The sequence below is a fragment of the Stegodyphus dumicola genome, chromosome X1 (genome assembly GCF_044657685.1).
Source record: "Stegodyphus dumicola isolate Sdum_Otavi_A_Nest chromosome X1, ASM4465768v1".
Lineage (NCBI taxonomy): Eukaryota > Metazoa > Arthropoda > Arachnida > Araneae > Eresidae > Stegodyphus > Stegodyphus dumicola.
The window spans coordinates 180,749,118-180,770,430 of NC_140780.1; the positions used below are offsets into that span (position 1 = coordinate 180,749,118).

Genomic DNA, 21,313 nt, shown 5'->3' on the forward strand with positions numbered 1-21,313 from the left:
TGACCCGACATTAGTCCGATTCTTTGCATAAAAAATTACTAAAAAATATTTCTCTTATTTATAAACAATCTAAGCAGCGAATGGTTCACAAATTGGTCATCTCAACTAAACCGAAAAGGTAGTTTTCAGATCTTCAGTTTAGGCTAAGTGAAGAATATCTTTTAATGAAAACTGAACCTCTTTTTTTTTTTTTTTTTTTTTTTTTTTTTTTGTGGTGTGTGTGTTCATTATTACTTAAATCTTTAAAATAATGCTTCGAAATGCATATTTTCGATTTTTTTAATATATTTTAAAATGCGTGAAGAAACTTTATCGAACTTCTTTGCGAGAGTCATTACACGTGATTTCCTAAGCCTCGCGTAACAGGAGAAAAATTTCCCGAAGCGTCTTAAAATAACTATAGCATTGAATGAGTGCAGAAACTTATGTAAACTATGGATTGCTGTGATTCTGCAATGGGCAATTTATGGTTCAATACATTTTCAGACTCTTATTGCTATGATGTAATAAAGCATAAATAATCGATCTTGGGTGTTATAAGATTAATGCACCAAAGACAAACTGCATTATCACTTCGGCATTCCCCGAAATACTCAACCCTATTGTTATCGCAAGAGACACGAGAGGATAAGTTTTATCAATAGCAATAGTTCTTATCATCCGAAGCTCATCATTAATAGCTCATGTAAAGCATCTCGCATTTCTTCATCCAGTAGCGTATTATTCAAGGTAAGATGTTGTCTTTACATAAATTAAAAAATTATCAGGCTGTCGTCTGTAGGTGATAATGATTACTTAAGATATCACATAGGAATAACAAGACTGAAATTTTAAAATTAACGAAGGGGATTATCATACAAGAAATAAGAAAATTAATTGTATGCTATATTTTGTATGCAATTTTAATTGAAATTATGTTTGTACTTTTTTTCCTAGAAATGTTATAGAAATTCGGAACACTTTTCTCCCACCCCCTTTTTCTATTCTTATTAAATTCTGGAATTTGAATTTGGAGAATTATGTATCATAAACGCTGTTTTGCCCCATGATCAAATATACCGAATTTATTATATGCAAACGCTCAGAATGTGTTTCAGTCACGTTTGCTACCTTATTACCAAGCTTTTTCTCTCTCTAAATTTATGTTAGTTAGACAGCCCTCCCGTGTTTGCCATACTCAGATAACCTAACCTTAATTTATGTTAAATATTTCAGCATTTTTACTGTCAATATGTTTATCCTTTACTTAAGCCATTTAAATTTTAAACTTCAATCAGAATATGTGCATATTATGTAGATTCTTTTGAATGTTGCTTATTGTTATTTCTTGACATCAACTATAAGGTCAGCTCATAAAATTGATCACAGTAAGATTTCATAACGAATTCATTTACAGCTGCAATAGATGCATTGCTCTTAAAAAATGATAGCGAAAATTCTCACGGTAAATTGGCCGAAATTCAAAGTTTTTGAGATGCGAAGAAATAAGATTTTATGCTGCGATTTTCCACACAAGAACTCTGACTAAATTTGATTGTTGTCTATGTTCATATTTCAGTTACATTAACTGATGTTTCTTTTACCCCCCTTTCTCTAAAGAATGGAAAAAGAATGAAGGATGTATATATATTTATGTGTATAAATATACATATATTTATGTGTGTGTGTGTGTGTGTATATATATATATACGTATATTTATGTGTGTGTGTATATATATACATATATTTATGTGTGTGCATTTGTGACTATATATATATATATATATATATACGTATATTTATGTGTGTGTGTATATATATACATATATTTATGTGTGTGCATTTGTGACTATATATATATATATATATATATATATATATATATATGATGTCATTGCGTTTAATAACTACAACAAAATAGAAATAGCTAATATCTACCCTGCTTGCTTAAAACTAAATAAAACCAATACAGAACAGCATAATGTAGTCTACCTTGATTTACATATTATAGATTACCATTTTATTAAAGTTTACGACAAAAGAAGAGAATTTAATTTTTCCACACTTAAATTAACTAACTGGAATTCAAATATTTCCAAAAGAGTCATACTCAACACAATTTATTCACAGCTACTTAGAATAAAAAGAATTTGCAAAACTGCGGAACACTTACAAGAAGAAATACTATACTTCGTAACTATTTTAAAAAGTAACCTAATACCTCATAAAATAATTAAAAATTCCCTTACAAAAGCTGGCATTAGTTTTACCTATTTTTAGATTTTTTGAATTAGATAATGATATTTTATGCCTAAAGCTACGGACGGTTTAAGATGGATGACTAATTCAGAGAATCTATTGTAAAAATGTACAGATAATTCTTGTTTATTCATTCTCTTTCCTCCAAAATTTTGGCACTTTAATCTTAAATACTATTGTGTACACAGTTTTAAATTTCTATAATGGCCAATTTTACTGCTTTTATTAACAAATCGGGCTTTTTTCGTTTTTCATAGTAGCTTGATCGCCCGCTAGCTTGAAGAATTACGACTTTTTTAACAAATGACTGTTTTTTCCTTTTACTCTTGCTTTAATGGCCAAGTTTTTATAGTTTTAACTGAATTAGCCATTTTCACTTCGAAAAAAATTTTTCTTCCATCCTACTACAAGCCAAGTGCCATTTTTGAGATCTTTACACGTTTTTCCGAGGTTTCCGGCCCCCTTCGATAATAGGAGACGAGTTGCAGATAACGAAAATCTCTTCGTATTGGCTAAATGCCCACAGAACTTCGCTCTCCCCTACATACGTCATACGAATGAAAGACACAGAAAGAATTGCAGCCATTTTTCAACAAGTTTTAAGAGGGACAGCTTTGCATCGCCACAGGTCAGTTTTTGTTTCTTTTGTTACAACTTTTTCTTGGTCTTAGCAAGACCCACTTAGTTTGTTCTCATCTTAATTTTTGTTTTATTTTATTTTAATTACAGGTTTTCATTACAGCTTTCTAAAATCTATAATTTAAAAATTAAATTGTTAATCTTTAAGCTTGCAGGCCCAGCCCGTATGTTTTTGTATTTTTAGGACTAATAGCTCATCGCTATTTATTTTCGTTTTTATTTTGATTTTAATTTTGATTTTAGTCTAGATTTAGGAATTTTAGGTATTGTTTAACATATTTTAACACCTTAATGTGTCATTCTGTGCGGACGCGTCGGGAAATTGGAACAGAGAATTGAGACTATTAAAATTTCCAAGACACTTTGTCTAAATTTAAAAAAATTTTTAGCGAAAAAGTTTCAATTGTCTGTTTCGGAGAAACGCGTAATGGGGTTAGCTTGATTCGACGTTCAAATAAATGAAATTTCCCTTGAAAAGCCAGTTTGGAAGTCGAATTGGGCTAATTTACCATTTTCCGCTTACTTTTTATCTGTTTCTGTTTTTCTAATGTTTTACATGTCTAATGGTTTGATTTTCATATGTATTAATTTTTTTTAAAACGTGTTGAACCTTTTGGAGCAGCAGCTCTTGGTAACTTTTAGGCGAGCTTACTACAATTTTTATATTTTACTTATTTTGCAGCATATTGCGCAAGATGTTTTCTAGACCAAAATTGGTTTTTTTAAAAATTATAATTACTACTTTGCTTGATATATTATATATATATATATATATATATATATATCATGTTTCTCTTCACTTTGTAATACTAGCGTGATGCCCAAAAATAAGAGACACGATTCGAATGCTCCTCACTTTCAGTAATAGTTCTTTTCTTTTTGTAAAATACATTGGTTTCCAAAAGTTAGGCAAAAAATATTCGGAAAATTGATGATAACTCAAAACGTATACAAGCATATTGGACGAAACTTTTATTGATAATATTTAGTATACCCTTAAAAACACAAAGAAATGTTATACAGATTATTTACGCTTTGTGATATCAATAAGAAAGTAAAAAATCTGCAAAATTTGGACGTATGAATTAAATACAAAAAAATTTCTCGAAAGTCAGAATGATCCCCCGAACAGCAATGCAGCCCCGACAGCAATGCCTCATGCTGTTTATTGATGCTGTCAATGAACTGCAGTCGTAGCAATGCTAATTGATAGTGCAAAGGAATTCTAAGTCCATATAAGTTTTGAGGAGGCGTTGGAGGCCAACAACACGCCTTTCGAGAGCATCCCACGCATGCTGTATGGCTTAAGGTCCTGAGACTGTACTGGGCATTCCATTTGGACTATAGCTTCCTTTTCGAGAAATTGGTGCACGAGCCAATCAGTGTGAGGGCGAGCATTATCTGCTTGCAAAATGGATGTATCGCCAATTGCGGCAACAAATGGACGAACAAATAAAATGAGTATGTCGTCTCCAAGCATTGAGAATTCCTTATGGGAGCACAGACAGGTTCTATGGACCCACCTAAAGCTACTCTTTCCCATACAGGAAACCACGTCTTGCATAGGTACCCCTTTCCCCATATGTTAGACGGAAGATATCGAGTGTCTATGCGTCTCTCGGAACTACTTCTGTTTAGGAACCTTAATCACTCGAACGCTGGTGAGTTTCTCTATAAGATGATTACGGGTCATGAGTTTGCAAACATGATTTCACGTTCAAGTCGCAGAGCAAACACCCTTTATTTTGGGTCCCTGTAAAAACTGAAATGTGGTTTAGGCTTAGAATTTGGATAGCATGAAAAATATCAGAACCGGAGTCACAAAACAGTTGAGAGAGAAGCAAACTCCGAGCAATTTTTCCAATAATGGAAGTAATTTTGTTAAAAGTTCATTAACCCCTTCGCGCCGACTGTCACGTATACGTGCCAGCAACGAACACACTTATCTACCGGCCGACACGCAGGCGTGCCAGAGCATTGTTGCATTCTCTACCGACTGTCACGTATTTGTGCCAGTACCTTGGAACGTTTTCCAAACTATAATTTCTGCCACAAGATGGCACTGTATGTCCATATGGTTTCAGATACATGTGCATTAGACCTTCTACTCGAAATGAGAGAAGCATGACTCACATACACGTGTTTTTGATTATATAAACAAACGGGGAACTAAATGTATCCGAATGGCGTGATTTATGACGTCTCTTTAAATCGCACTTTATTCGCACGTGGTAGTTGTTTATTGTAAGTAGAAGTTTTATATGCGCTAAAGCGTTGAGTATTTCCGTATACAGTTCAGTTTTTAGAAAATAATTAGATCTTGTTAGACGTGTATTCTTTCTGTTTTTACCGTTTCAATGTCGAAGCGTCGAAAATGTTTAACAGAGCATGAAATAGCAGAAATGATGCAAAATATTTCAGATATTGATTCTGAAATTCTGATATTGATTCTGAAAGATTAACTGAAAGACATTTTCCAAAACTTTGTTCAGAAGAGACTGATAAGAAAATGAGACGACGATGCTTCGTTTGTTCACATTCCCGGAAAAATCCTCCAAAACGGCAAATGAGTTATTACGAGTTCAAGGAATGTAATGTAGGACTGTGTGTAGATCCCTGTTTTAAAATTTTTCATACGAAAAGAGAATTTTAAGTAATATATTTAGTTTTCAGATTATAATGTTAAAAGTCATAAAATGGTGAGTAATTAAAATAAAATGTGTAAAATAAGCATTTAAACAAGAAATAAGGTAATTAAAGTATATATATATAAATATCTATAAAGCATAAGCCGTTTAAATACTCTATAGACCATTATTAAACAATGCGTTGATACTTCGGAAATTTCATGGATTTAGGCTTAGTAGCAAAAAGGCCCCCGGCCCTGGAGAGACGCTCGCGGAAGACACTGCCGGCCTCCGCGATAAGCGCGCGTTTTCGCTACCCGGCTCAAAGGGGTTAATAGCAGTCCTGTTTGCCTCTGCTTTCGATATTTTCTTTGCTATATCATTCTGTGCTCCAGACGTCACATTTTGATGTGATGAACATTGGCCTTAAGCAGTTTTATAATTATATATATTATAAAATTTATTTATTTATAATATATATATTATTTATACTACTATGAATTCTATGACCATCCTGGTCATAGAATTCATAGTAGTACAAACTCAAAAATAAAAATGCAAAAGGGAAAATTTTACAAGATTATAAATATATAAAAATTAATTTCCTTTTACTGAAAGTATAATTCAGAACTCATCAGAGGAAAATGAATTAAAGCTTCATAAATACCAATTAATATGTTTCGAAAACTTGTTTCGTTCTGCTGGTTTATTTGAGATCAAAAGCCGTGAAAAGAATCAATTAAATTTTCATTTAAGATATTAAAAAATAATGCAGCCTGGTCAGTAGGCAGTGTCCTCTGAGATGCCACATTTCCGTCTCGTTTACTTCTATGGCTGGAAGCTATCTCAGTGGCGCACTGGTGGCTTTCCGTGACTACTGTTGCCAACACACATATACAGTGGATATGTTACCGTGAAAGACCGAAATTGGAGAATGTCGATTTTCACCGGAGAATATTAACATTCACCAAATACGTCAGTGAAAGATCGAATATTTCACTACATTCTTGTATATTCGGACCCTCACCGGTGTATGTCGACAATCACAGATATGCTCTGGTGAAAGTCGAAAAGAGAGGTCATAAAGTGCCATAATAGTTTAAGCTGTTGCAATAAATAAGATTTGAATCACATAATTTAGTAAGTTTTTTATTACTGTTATTTTATTTTTTTCATTTAGAACGTACTGTATAATTAAGTAAGTTTTTAACTTCTATTATTTTCCGTTCTCATTTTGAATGAATTTTGTGTTTTAGGTTCTTATGTTCTTAAGTTCTTATTTCAAGTCTCAAGTGCGTTTATTCGCGACTGAATTACGGAGAAGAAAATATAATATTGTTTGTTATATGTTCAACATTCACCATTAGTACATGGTGAATGTCGACATTGACCGGTGTAAGTCAGAAATAAGAGTATTTGGAAAATATTTCGGACATACACCAAGAGGCTATGTGAATGTTGACATTCACCGGTGAAAGTCGACATTCTCCAGATTTCGGTGTTTCACCGTAATCGTTGTTTAATAATTTTTCTATTAATTTTACTCATTTTTCATTTAACTCTATATTTTAACTGGGAGTTCCAGGGTTTATTGCCGTAACTTAACATACGCATGACTGATTAACTTTCTGCTTTGTTATGTTTAGAAGTTGAATCAATGAATGAATATACTTTTAAATGGGGACAGACAGATTTTTTTTATTTAACTTGGAATGCAACCCTTCAGTACGATTATTAATTCTGGTTCCATCATTTGAGAAATGATTCCAATCATTTCTGCAAAAGAATATAGTTAGTACTTAGAAATAAAATTACGCTTTATTTATAGTATTTTTTTCATCTAGAATATTTATACTCTTTTCTTGTTGATCTAAATATAATTTTAATTCATAAAAGATGTTTCTAACTCATATATTCCTTACCGTGGTGCAGAATAACAGTTTGCGAGACACCTAACTATAAATTCTTAATAATACAAGCTTTCTGAAACACACTGTAGAGAGAGAGAAATATACATAAAAATGTGTAAGATAAAAATTACGAAAGCAAACTTCTAATTTTAATTGGCTATAATCTTTTTTACTTAATTTGGGGACTTCCTTTCTCTATCTTAAAAAAAGCGCTGTCTAAATTGCATCATTCAAATTAATTGTGCAATCCTTCGTAACGCTTAATGCCTCTTGACCAATCACCAAAATATAAACCAAACCTTTTTTAACTCGGAACTGAAACTTTTTGATTCCCTCCCTTCTTCCTTCCAATTGCTGTGACACTTCCGCTTACGCCTTCCTTAACTTCTGCCCTGCCAACATCTCTTCGCTGCTTATGCATTTCTGTCTAAGATGCTTACGTCGTACTTTTAAAGTCAGTGTACTTAAATTATTGTATTTAACTATGATTGGATAAATGTTTACCAAAATAATTTGATATGTATGAAAATAAAGACTGGTGATTCGTCAAAATCCAGTTTTGGTTGGCTTCATCTGTAAGCCTTCACCCTCAGCCATGACGACTACGCAGTAAAATATTACATATATAGATATATATATAACGAATTTTCATAAGCTCACTAAACTATTTGTAATAACTGCACGAAAATTAGGTGATTATATATTTCTCGCATCTGGCTTGTGGCCGAGACGCGACTTTCGGGAATTCTCCAGTTGGCCGTGGCTGAGATTAGGACAGTGATGAAATTGGGGAAAAGGCACTTCTCCGCGGGTGATAAGAGGAGGAGTATAAACGGGCGAAACGTTATTTAGGGGAAAAGACGTAAACTCTATCGAGTCCTCAATTTTTTTTGATTGGCTTGGCTAGTTTATTTGATCACAGCAAAGCACTCGAGGACTACCTGCCTAAGGGGAGAGATGCCTTTGTGGAAGACTTTCTAAGGGAAACTGGCTGGTACACGTTACACATAGGGAAAACCAAGAGAACGCCCATGCGCCCAGCCCGTTCCCTGGGATTCGAACCCCAGACCGAACTACCAGTGTTCAGCCACTTAATCGCTCGGGACTGCTCGGGTAGCCGTTATTCTTTTTGGAATATAGTGTCATAAATCCCGTTGTGAAGCAGTCGGGGAAAACTTCAATACTTAAGAACGTTTTTAAAGAAGACGAGCATCATATTTTCATTTGCTTTGCTGATTAACATTATTGTGTTGTTATCAGCTGAATTAGGTCCTGAAGCTTCCCTTCGTGCCAAAATGATAATTCTGAAATCTTTTTGTGAGAACGGGATGTTAGTTGGTGGGAGATTGGTGTTTTTTTAGCTTCTTTTATAATAGAGTATCTTCTTCGGGTTCGTCTTTGAGGAATATAGCATAGAAGATCTTGTTTAATGGTACTGTTGCTGCGTCCTGCGTTGTTATCTCTGCTTATTTTGGAAATCTCTTGGGAGGGTCAATTTTGTCGGCTAAAAATCTTATTTGTTGGAATCGTACATAAAATTCCATAAGTGTCCCTATTTTCTCCGCAGAACTGCTACCAGTTTTTAATTTAGTATTAATAATCTTTTTCTTGTAAACTGCTAGCTGCTCATTGTATTTTATCCAAGTTTTTGACCTTGCTGTACTGCCTTTCGTACTTTTCAGACCATTGGTCCTACTCTTCTTTGCCCTTAATTCTTTCATCCACCAGTTTATCTGAAACAAATTCTTCTTTTGAACTGGGAAAGTTGCAGTGGCAGTTTGTTAAATGGTTTTGATTAGGGATGTTGCTGCATTCTTAACGCCTGCCTTGTTTTTAATTTCTTCTATTATACTGGAAGCTTCTTGCCTGATGATCTAATAAAGCGTTTTCTTCTGTTCTTAGATATTTTAAATCTTTTACTAACTGATTCCGAGGTTGATTCTCCCAGGGAATAATTATTTATGGTCAGAACTTGCTGTTTCTTGGTGTACTTTCTGTTTGTAATTGCATTAGTCAAGTGGTGACTAGTAATAGTCAGGTTTGGCCATCCTTGCCCATTAACTGTTACAAAAATTGGGGTGTCTTCAGGGTTATTGTGAACTCTTTAGACCTTTGTAATAATGTCCACTGACTGTGCCTCTTCCGTCGTTTGTTGCGTAACTCCAGTTGTGACTTTGGTCGCTTAAACCTCCAAATAGATGATGGGGGTGTTTTGTAATAAATTGTTAAGGAGAATGAGAGAAGCGTTTTGTTGGAGAGGAGTTAAACGATGTTATTGCGAGCTGACTGGATGACTTGTTTAAGGCAATTGCTATTAGGTCCCTAGCTGATTTTAAGATAATAGGATTCCATTATTTGCGAATGCGTAATATGACATTTTTTGGATTTTATGATGTGACTCCAGATTTGTTATAGTAAATTCCCCATATGTTTGGAATAACTGCAACTTCTCCTTCTATACAGCTCCTATTTCTCTCAGCATCCACGTTAGATTATTTTATTTGGTTTTTAAAATGTGCTTTGTTTTAACTGAGAAGAAACGCATTTAATGAGTTTGGCACATTTCAGATTATGTGCCAGAAAATCTACTATACCTCTTTTTGTTACTAGTACTCCTTTTAGAAAGTAGAATTCTTGGAATAAGTATAAAGCCTTGCTTATTTTTGTGTTCGGTTAGGAGCTATACTAGGTTGTACGAAGCACGGGGTATATTCCATCTTTTGAGGTTAACCTGCGATATTCTGATTAGAGTATTAGCATAAGTAACTTATATAAGAGTTGTAGTTTGGTTGGATAGTGTTCTGTTCTGATTTATTTATTTGCTTTGAATAGCTTGTTCTGCTTTGAATGTTTTATATTTCTCTGATATACTATATCGTACAGTTTGGTTCATGAGTTGGGTTTTATGTATTGACTTTTGTATTATAATTAATCAATTAACCTATGAGATTATTTCTTATGTTTAAAAATGAACTGATGAAGAATATGCTTTCTCGCTGGAATTATCAGGTTGACGCATGTGGCTGTTTTGATAAAATTGTTCGGCATGTCTTGCTCCGTAACGGAAAAAATTCGAAGCATTTTTAATTGAATACAAATGTTCTTATGGAATATTTTACACGTAAAACTTTAAGGAAATAAACTCTTTATTAACGGAGGAAGTATCCTAAAATAATTCTATATAAATTTATTATTAATGGAGAAATGATAGAAACTCAATATAAAGACACAAAGGTTTCTTCTTCAAATTAAATCTGCTGATTTTTTCTTAAATTAAATTTATTCTTCTTACGAACTATTACTTTTCCTCTGGCTGTGTGTGTTGGTTATTGTATACATGATATGCTTTGCTATAATTTGGATGTATGAGACTTAAAGCAAAATTTATCATTAATATGGAAAGGTACCAGTTAATTATTAAAAATTCAAACTTTTTTAAGAAAAAAAAACTAACTTAGTAACGGTAAATATTTTTTATTTGTAATTTTTACTTTCATTTTATTTCAGGTATTCAGATGCTAGTTTTCAGAAACTGTAAATAAAATGGTTGTTTACCAGAAGTTCGGAGTGATGGGTCTGTCTGTGATATTTTCGATCCTTCAAAAACTCAAATTCCAAATTTTTAGACTTTTTATACTCTACGATAACTGTAAAAATTCTAGCGACTGCACGAATTCTACTTCTCTTCCAAATAAGACAGACACCGTGTTTGAGGAAGAAAGTTTATCAGAGTTCTTATATCACAGTTTACTAGTGAACAATTTCATATCTGTGTTACCTTGCATTTTTTTGTCAGCTTGGAGTGACAAGCATGGAAGAAAACTTTTACTCACCCTTCCTTGCATTGGATCTTTTATTACTGACATAGTTTTAACCATCTCAATATTTGTTCCACTTGTATCAAGAAGTGTATTATTATTGGCAGAAGCTATTTACGGAATATTTGGTGGAACTGTTTTAGTAAGTATAGGATGTATGTGCTATATTACTGACGCAACAGACCACCGCCTGCGGACTTGGTTTATAGGATTATATTTGGGACTTCTGAATACAGTACCTGCGCTAGATTGGATCATTAAGTATTATTGCACACCTTTAGAAATTGGACTCCCTTTTCAAACTCTTGTGCTTTCTGCTATTTCGATACGTATTTTCTTTTCAGTTTGTTTTATAATCTACATAAAAAAGTGCGTATCTGAATCAGTTTTCATCTTAGGAAGTTTTGAGGGCAATCCATGGATGAATCTTTTAACGCCAATCAATGTTTCCGATACTGTTAGCTGTGTATTTAGGAGAAGGTTAGATAATGTGCGGTCTTTCATAATTGTAGCAATTGTAATCTTCGTCTTCTACAACACTTCGCTGAATGGTAAGAGAAATGTCATTTTATTTATATATTAAACGTTCTGTGAAAATATGTGTAATAGAGTAGCGTCCTGCAAACTCGACCTAATTAACTCGCCTAATACAGTGGAGTTTTATGGATTAAGGGGTGGGATTATTTACAGTTCAATATTTACTGCATATTACTCTAATGAAAGTTCTAGCACAACATATCCTAAAATAATTGTTAAAATTTAAAGAAACATTACATACAAAGCTGAAGACATGACTTTGTATATAATGTATCTTTACATTTTAACAATTATTTTAGGATATATTGTGCTAGAACTTTCATTAGAGTAATATGCAGTAAGCTCTTTGTAGGAAAAAAATATCGTGATGCTAGAACAGGAGTTCTCAACCAAGGGGAATTTCATTGTTTCAGGGGGAGCAAGTAATAAGCCTTATTTATCTATTAAGTATTTAATTTTAATTTATGAATACAGAAAATTACTTTTATTCAAATTTTTGTGTTTATTAATGCTTTCTACATTTTATCTCGTTTAATTTCTGAAACACATTAAAAATAAAACACTAAATTTAAATAAGTGTATAGGTATCTTTCGAGTTCTGGAAAGGAGGGGGAGAATGATCATCTAACAATGGAGAAACTGGTGCATGAGGCAAAACAGTTTGAGAACCACTCTGCTAGACTATCTTTCACACTCATTTCTTCTTCATGCAGCTTTATCACATAGGCGACGAAGAAATAAAATGCCCATATCATATGGACCTGCTCATTGAACTACCGTAGTATTCTTTCAGCGGCTTTTAGTCCTTTACTGGGCCATATTTTTAGCTTTTCGGTTGTCTTCTATGCCTTCATCTTTTGATTCACTTTAATTATGATCCTCGTTCTCCTTGCTTAGTGCAACTATGCCAGAATATCATCTTGCTTCATCCATGCTCCAACATCACCATCAGTAGTTCTTTGTAGACTGCAATTTATTTCAGTAAGTTCGTTGCTTCATAATTTTTTTGTATCTTTTCTACTTTCTTGAAATTCATTTCCAAAATGGTCTAGCAACTTTCTCCAAAAGTGAAAACAAGATTTATAAGCGCGATTTAATACTAGGATTCATGCGTACACCCTACTACGTCTGACGTATCGATTTTCTTTAGTTTATCGATCATATCATACCCTTTATCCATAGCTAAGATAACAGATGAAAGAAGTTTATGTCAGTGTCTCTTCTTCAATTCTTTCAAAATGCATTGATCCATTGGTTGACATACCGAAGCCCCTTTAGGAGACAGAAAATGGCTCTTACATTTTCGTCTCGTAAATGTTCCACATCAGCACGGCATGAGACATTGTCAAGAATCAGATATGCTTTCTTTGGGAGATGTTTTGATTTTAGAAACTTCTGTAGCGAAAAACAAACTGCTGATAAAACCAGAACTTAAATGTGGCTTCATTCGTACAAACATTTGATTGATTCATGTAACAAACAGGCAGATCATAGAAGGTGTCAATCCTATTAATGCTCTGCTGACGTATTAAACCATCCGGGGATTTTTTTGTTTTGCTTATAAGTCCTAGATTGAGCTTATTACTACCTGTTGCATTGTTGCATGCCGAAAGACTATAACTCTCTTCTTCCTTCCTTTTACAGCTTGGGGTTGATTTTTCTTCCCTGGATACAAGCGTTTTGGAAGGCAGCATTCGATGATTCAAACCAGCCTCACTACAGTTGCAAATTTGATTCTTTAATACAACCTTATTTTCAGTTAGTCTGTAGAAATTTTCCTTGAATATATTAACATTTTCCAAGTTAGCAGACAGTTTTTCACCCCAAATATTTAACTGTCTGATGTCGCCTGTCGAATCAGCTAACAATAACTGTAAATTCAGGTTCTCCTCCTTTAAATTTCCCATGGGTTTTAAAGACTTTCTCTTGCAAAATGGACTCAGAAGTAAATGTCCTTCCTTTTTTTTTTGCTGGACTCCCTCACTCACTCGTATTCACTTCAAAATCTTTCAGATTTTTCTTTTACTTTAAACTACCAGCACAAGCTTTTTTCACAAAAACCGAAGATGCTTTCGGACATTGCTTTTTCCACTCTATTACAGTAGTTCCAGTGAAATTAATTTTCACTTTAACCAGTGAAAATTTTATTAATACTTTCCCCTTTGTTCAGTCTCTTTAAGGTATCCAATTTCATTTCCAATGTTATGTTAATTTGTTTCCTTTCTGTTAGACATCTTCACTTGTACAGACAACACAACTCATCACATACAAGTCCGGATGACACTATTCAAAATGAAACTGACTGGAAAGGGAAGTAGGTGTAAATTACAATTTCCACTTAAAGAAATTCACTAAATTCGTTAAATAGTTCCCAGAATTATTGTCACAAAGGGAAAGGGACAGAAACTGCAAAAATAGAATATAGTAACAGATATTTAATCCGAACAACAGGAAAACGTAGATTTTCATATGTATTAATCTTTCCTGTAATTATAACAACACAGTAATTAAAATATATCTATACTGTTTGCATTGTATAGACGATAAGACTATCGCATTATTTCAAAGATAACGCTCTGCTTGACCAGAAGAGATAATTTAGTAATTTTAAAAAAGTGATTGTCGAGTTATATGAAATGTCGAATAATCGGGAGTTGAGTTTGTGGGACTGTATTGTATATTATGTTTTATATAATTTTGGTGTTGTGCTATGTTTATCCAAAAGGCTGTTCTGTTCTTTAACTGCATAATGATGACTTGATGCATTGATGCAAAAGTATTTACTTTTATGAAAGTAAGTAAACTTTTTTTCAATTTTTATTATGGCGACGCACGCAAGGATAACGGCCAATGAAAGGGGTGTCTTTGTGGAGGCCTTCTTAAGAGATACTGACTCGTATTCACTCTTAAGGGGTAAACTTTTATAAATTTAAGCATATGAAAATCAGGATATAATGGTAATTTATTATAATAAATGCAGTTATGCTACGTTTCAAATGCTTGAATCACTTTAAGAGTTGGTATTTGAATGAAATGAAGGTTATAATAACATCAGTTTTGATTTTATTTCAAGAAGAACTACTAGCGACCGAGTTGTAATACCGCTGAACACTGGTAATGTTAAAATCCCGATGAACGGACTAGTTGCATGAAATTTTCATCGTGTATAAAGCGAGTACGAGATAGTTTCTCTTTAAAAGTCTTCCATTCTGTAATAAAAATATGGTAGTATGCAATAAGCCAGAAATACTTGATAAACGTGCAGGATGAAATGTGTGATCTGAAAGAAATATAAAATTAAAATAACTTACCCCCAAAGGATGACACTTCAAATAATGTGAATTAAGAGAAATTTATTATATTTTGACATCGGGAAATTTTAAATTAATTATATTTTAAATAAATCAAGAAAACATCGCCAGACAGAAGATAATAGACCTTGATCATACAGCTGCAGTAAGTATCAGTCCTACCATTTTGAGTCCTAACCTTTCGTACAAGAAATGCGTAATATTCCAATCAAAGTAAATCTCAGTTCATCTTCGTTAAACAAAGTTTCATGATAAAAAATATCAAATTTTATAACGGAGGAAATTGAGTTGACTGGTTATTCCAATATATTTTTGAAGAAGCACAAGGCGGATATTCATATCATCCTGAAAGTGGAACACGTGCACATGAAGTTCTTTCGAGGATATTTCAATTCCAATATATATTTGAAGAGTCGTAGAATCTCGTTAATTTACTGCAGGAGTCAGCATCTAGATAATTTTAGTTGAATCTTCAGTACCAATTTCTTTACTCGGCGAAATACATTACTCTACACACAATATGGAGATGGCAGTCAAAAAAGAACGAAAAAAGAAAACATGGTGCACACGTCAACCGGAGTCAAGACAGCCAGAAGAACGACCTGCACCTTCGGAGCCCAACAGCAAAAGAAAATAAAACCGGTTGTAGTCGTCAAATTTGCTCTGTCATTGAGCGGTCGCAGTGAACAGACTTGATGTTGAATAAATGTGGAGGCTTGTCTGCACATTCCCTCCGGCCAAAGAAGAAGAAACATAAAACAGTTCACAAATTCATATCACAATATTTTGATGAAGAACAACACTAATTTGCAGATGAAGAAATGTAGCACATGTTATTTTAATCAAATATGTCTGTCTGGCATAATCCAAATTATGATCAAATATTAAATTATCACAATCTCATTGTCTGGCATAAATATAAAAATAAATTTGGGGATAAGCTGCTACGCATGTGAGTCAAGTTAAAAATTAAAACTAAGAACTAATACATACATGTTTCGCATACAGTAGCATAAATTTTACTACACTCTGTAGACACATTACATTTGTAACCGAATACATCTCACATTTCATACAATCTTTCACTGTTGTTAACAACTTTTGATTACTAATATCTTTTACTTGACAATTTTCAAATCATATCATTTTATCAACTCTTTTAAGTACCATACATTTCTTCTTATATAATATTTGTAAATGTGGTAAGAATGATTACTCTACAATCTTCTTTTACAACTTAGAGATTCCAAATTACTCAAATTGTTAAAATAGCACAGTTTTCATTACTAGCTGGATACTTGTAATAACCACTAAGTGTTCTAGAATTTTTTTTCTTACTCTCTTTTTTTTTTTTTTTTTTTTTTTGAAATTCCATGACCTTAATCAACCCGGACCAGCCTGCAACTGACCAAACGTATAAATGAAGGTGGCCAACCTACACCCATACTAACCAAGAAACTCCAATAATAATAATAATAATAATTAATTGGAACTAAATCCACTACATTCATAATCAAACACAAAACATGTGTGAATTTTTTCTTCCTTTCTTTAATTACTTTTTTTTTTTTTTTACTTAGTGAACAAGGAAAAAAACAGCTGGATGAAAACCATGCTATTAATTAGTTAAATTTGACCTCAGAGGAACTCTTTTAAACAATTTACTACAATGAATTTTTTGGGTTTTGTTGTCAGTAATATTTTGAATAAAATAATTTTCATTTCGAAAATTTTTTTACGATTTTGAAAGGACCAGTGTATTTTTGGCATAGATGAACTATAGAGTTACTTATCTTTTTTACTTATCAAGACAGCCAGAAGAACGAGCTACACCTTCGGAGCCCAACAGCAGAAGAAAATAAAACCAGTTGTAGTCGTCAAATTCGCTCTGTTATTGAGCGGTCGCAGTGCACAGACTTGATGTTGAATAAATGTGGAGGCTTGCCTGCACACTTTCCTTCCTTCAGGCAGATAGCCCTATAGTGTTTTGTCATACTCTAAACACTCCCGATCCTAATCGGGCTGGCTGCATGTGGGTTTTCCCCATGTGTAACGTATAGGAGCCAGTTTCCCTTAGAAAGTCCTCCCTCTCCTTAGGCAGATAGCCCTAGTGTTCTTTGCCATAATTAAATAAACCAAACCAAATCAACCCAATCCTAATCGTTTCAAGAAACTCAAAAATAAGCTTGTAAATACTAATTTGATCTAAATAAAGGTTGGTAATATAAATATTAACTGAAAAATCCATGTTTTGTGCAGAGCAGATGGCAAAGCACGAAATTTCTCGTGGCAAGGAATGCTAGAATGCGCTTGCCTTTGGCAACAGCCTTGAGCACCATTCAGGTGACAGTGCGATTTTATCAGTTCCGGCCTAATTTTGATGGAGAGCACCCCAGGGGGAACGAGTTTGATGGTCTTCACCCCTCTCCCCTTCCACAAAGCCACACGAGAGGACTTTCGGCTCGCCGCATATTTAGAGTGCCGCCATGCCGCATTCGACACTATACATTTACAAACATGCATGCCTTCTCCGGGATTCGAACCCGGGCGCTTCGACACGGCAGTCAGCGACACTAACCACTATACCGGTTGAGCGGCTTGTTGTGTTTAGTGCACGTATTTGAACTTCGTTGAATATTGTAACTTCATTCTAGTCACAAACATTCACAACAATTGCCACCTTGAACAACAAACTACTAAGAATGCATCAGTTGTTAAGGTTAAGGAGTTGTTAAGGTGCTGTAATTTTAATGCTGCATTTCCAATTCGTATTCTGTAAGCTATTTTTTCAATATATTCTTGATTATAGAACAGTAAAAAATAATTTTTTAAATATTGTCTTGTCACATGAATTTAGCAAAGCAACAACCTTGTGTTGTTAGATTTAATTAAGAACTCAATCGATTTCAAAGGCAAACAGGTTCAGGTCCCTCTTCATCAGAAGCAAAGAAATCTGAGACTGAAAGTAGCTTCCAAGTTCCTCTTTTGCCGTGATTATCAAGCAAAATGCATGATTTGTTCCGGCTGTCATCAAGTGATTGCGCAAAGGGCGCAGAATGTAGACCGAGTTTTAACCGTAGGTCCAAGAGGGCGAGAGCTGATGGCGTGAAAGCAGCAGGAGCAACGGTCATATTTATACCCTACGGCAGTAAAGCAAACTAGAATGTAGCTCCATCTGTCGGCAAAAATAGTAACAAAACTAAAACATGAAGTTGGTAGAATTTTAAAAGTGTTACGAAGGACTGTATTCGACTTAATGTCATTAACTAAACAAAATAAATTTTTGTGACTGTGAAAAGCTTCAGTTAAACCTAATACACCAACTGAAGAAGCTTTTTGTATCATTTTTGCAGTCAAAATTATAATTAAATTTCCATCTATGATTATCTAGCGCAGACTTGTCAATTTCGCCTTTTCGGGAATAAAATTCGTGTTCCTAGATATGAAATTTTAACGCTCTTTTAGTTTAGCGGACATATCTCAAACCACAATGACACAATATGCTATAAATTCCCCTACAATTAAAGTCAGAAATAGAATCTTTAAGAATCGAACTGTGGATTTTATTGATAAGTCAGAAAATGACTTGAAAATTGCACTTTTGGAGAATCCGTACAATTTTATAACTGACAGAGGAATGAAACGGAAGCACGACAAGGATTTTAATATTATTTCTAATAGCGGAATGTCTTCTTTGATGGTAAGCTGAAAATGTTTTGAAGGCGTTATCAATGACCACACGAGAAAACCCTGGGTGAATGGCAACTGATCTCAAATAATCGAGTTCATTAGCAAACAAAGGTTGTGAGGAAAAAATAAAAAAGAGCCATATTTTGTTTAACTAAGTGACATGACTCAGTATGAGACGGTAAACAAACAGAAAAGGGTTTACGGTAAACAGTAGTGCTGAAATCAGATTCATTGAGAATTATAAGAATATAAAGAAGGGAAGGGTATTGTCAGATTCAGTTTCAAAAGTGATGATAACTAGAACTAGATGGCTGGATCAATCGAATTTATAATAGATAAATCTGGAACAAATCCTCTTCATTACCATCAAAAAACTGTTCTGTCTTACAGCGCAACTCTTGCATCTCTTGAAGTTAAAGCGCAACTCTTGCATCTCTTGAAGTTAAAGCGCAACTGTGAAGACAAATTTAAATCTAACTTTATGTTTAATGATGGTCTATGTTATATTTTATCAATAATAAACGAATCGTGGTATAAGCCTTGGGCATTATTAGTCACTGAGAAAATACAATTATAAACCATGAGCATTTCATTCATGGTTCTTGAATAAATTCGTTTTATAGAATTTATTATGTTCCTCAAGTACTACGGTAAAGTCATCTACGAAAGCATTCCTGATAGGCAGATAGTAATTTTATCTTAAGCTGAATGATTATACTTCGGGAAATCATTAACCTTCTGAGATACGTGCCATAAAACACTTATTCTGCGGAAGTTTCAATGAAACTCTTCCAGTAGAAGCCCCGTTGTCTGTTTTCGTAAAAAGATTTGATACAGGCCAATTCATGTTGTCTTACTTGAGCCGACGTCCTCTCCGAGGTGGGTGTTTTTTTTTTTTTTTTTTTTTCCTCTGGTAATCGAGGATAAAAAAATTTACAGCGAAACATCTGGACTTTCTGCCGTAGTCTCCCATTTAAGGACCTTCATTACTTTGAAAACAGGAAGACGTGCTTTATCGTGCAGCAGGAGATACCCTTTACAGAACTGACCAAGACATTTATCCTTAATTGCGGCCCCCGTCCAAAGAGTAGAACTATATCCATTTCAGTCTTTCTGCAACCGAAAATAAATAAATAAATGAAACTTAAAACTGTGCATTGTTGTGCTTTGGTCATGTGCAACTATGCTATTAACATGTTTAGTATATGTTGTACATGAGAGCTATCGACCAGAATCCTTTGATTGTCCCTTAAAGTCTGTCTCAACGGCAAGGCTTTTTATACGCTTTTGAACAGCTGAATCTGCATAACCTTTATTAACTAGATTTGTGTAATTACTTAATTGTTTCCATAATCTTCATTATTATTTCCATAATTTTCCATGCCCCACTAATGGCCCGAATGATTAAGACCGTCGGATACTGGGAGTTTGATCTGTGTTCGATCCCAGGCGAAGGGACTGGCTGTATGGTTGATTTTCCCGAAAGTCAGTAGACAAACAAAGTCATACTGTTTTAACGCTTTAGTTCAATGACGTTATTTGACTTACAGAAGTGAGCTAAATGACGACGCAAAGAGACTAACTGATTTTGCGCAGACTGAGTCAGTGACGTCACACGCTGAGAGATTTCTAGTCGGGAAGAGCAAACTTTGTCGTGCAACAGTTTTGGTTTTCCTCGTGTGTAATGTTTTTATATTTTTTTATTGCTTATTACGTGCTTCGCCCTTAGGCACTACACGGAAAGGGAGGGATGCCCCGTGGAGGTCTTTTTAAGGGAAACTGGCTCGTATCCACGTTGCACATGGGGAAAACCACGAAAACGCCCATGTAGCCAGCCCGTTCGCCGGGACTCGAACCCCGGATCGAACTACCAGTGTTCAGCGGCTTTAACCGCTCGGCCACTGGTGGGCTGTGTAATGTGTTGACTAGTCAATTTCCCATGGAAAGTTCTCCCCGAAGTAATCCTTCCCTTAGGCATATAGCCTACGTATGTGTGCTTTGTCAGATTCAAATAACCTTCCAATTGTTACACTGATATCTAGATATCTGAAAAAAAAAAGAAAAAAAATGAGCTTATATGTACCAAAAATTACATAAAATGAAATTATTTTTGGTAATACTCGTATATTCAAAATGACAACAAATATTATGACCACATAAAAGCAGTTATGCGAGTCAAAAGCTTAAAAAATTTTACTGCAATTATCTGTATTTAGTGGCGTTACCAGGTATCACTAAAAATCCTAATGTTCCCTTCCATTTTGGGGAATCTGAGTTTTCATATTCTTTTATTTATTTGCTTTTATTTTATTACTTTATTTATTAGGTATTATTTTATATATTAGCTTTATGATTCTAGATTAACGAAATAATTTTTAGATTTTTAAACTCATTCATAAACATTATGTTGACTTATATTCACACATTTTACGTAACTTTCCCCGTCCTTTATGTGCCCTTCACTGATTGTTTTAAATTAACTGGACTGTTTGGATTAATAATTAAATTTACTAATTGAGCATTACAATAATTGTATCCGTTTA

General features: G+C 34.0%; 1 protein-coding gene across 2 annotated transcripts in view; it reads left to right on the forward strand.

Moving 5' to 3' along the window:
- Positions 1-583: 583 nt before the first annotated feature.
- The window catches only part of LOC118183206 (lysosomal proton-coupled steroid conjugate and bile acid symporter SLC46A3-like), a 39,016-nt gene continuing 18,286 nt past the window's right edge, over positions 584-21,313 (forward strand). The window contains exons 1-2 of one of the 2 annotated variants that reach the window (XM_035352674.2): positions 584-729; positions 10,922-11,783. In XM_035352674.2, coding sequence (XP_035208565.1) covers positions 10,958-11,783 — 826 coding nt within the window. In that variant the 5' untranslated portion in view covers positions 584-729; positions 10,922-10,957. Of the gene's footprint in view, positions 730-2,815; positions 2,867-10,921; positions 11,784-21,313 lie in introns of those variants that run through there. The other variant, XM_085807148.1, reaches the window with a different exon arrangement.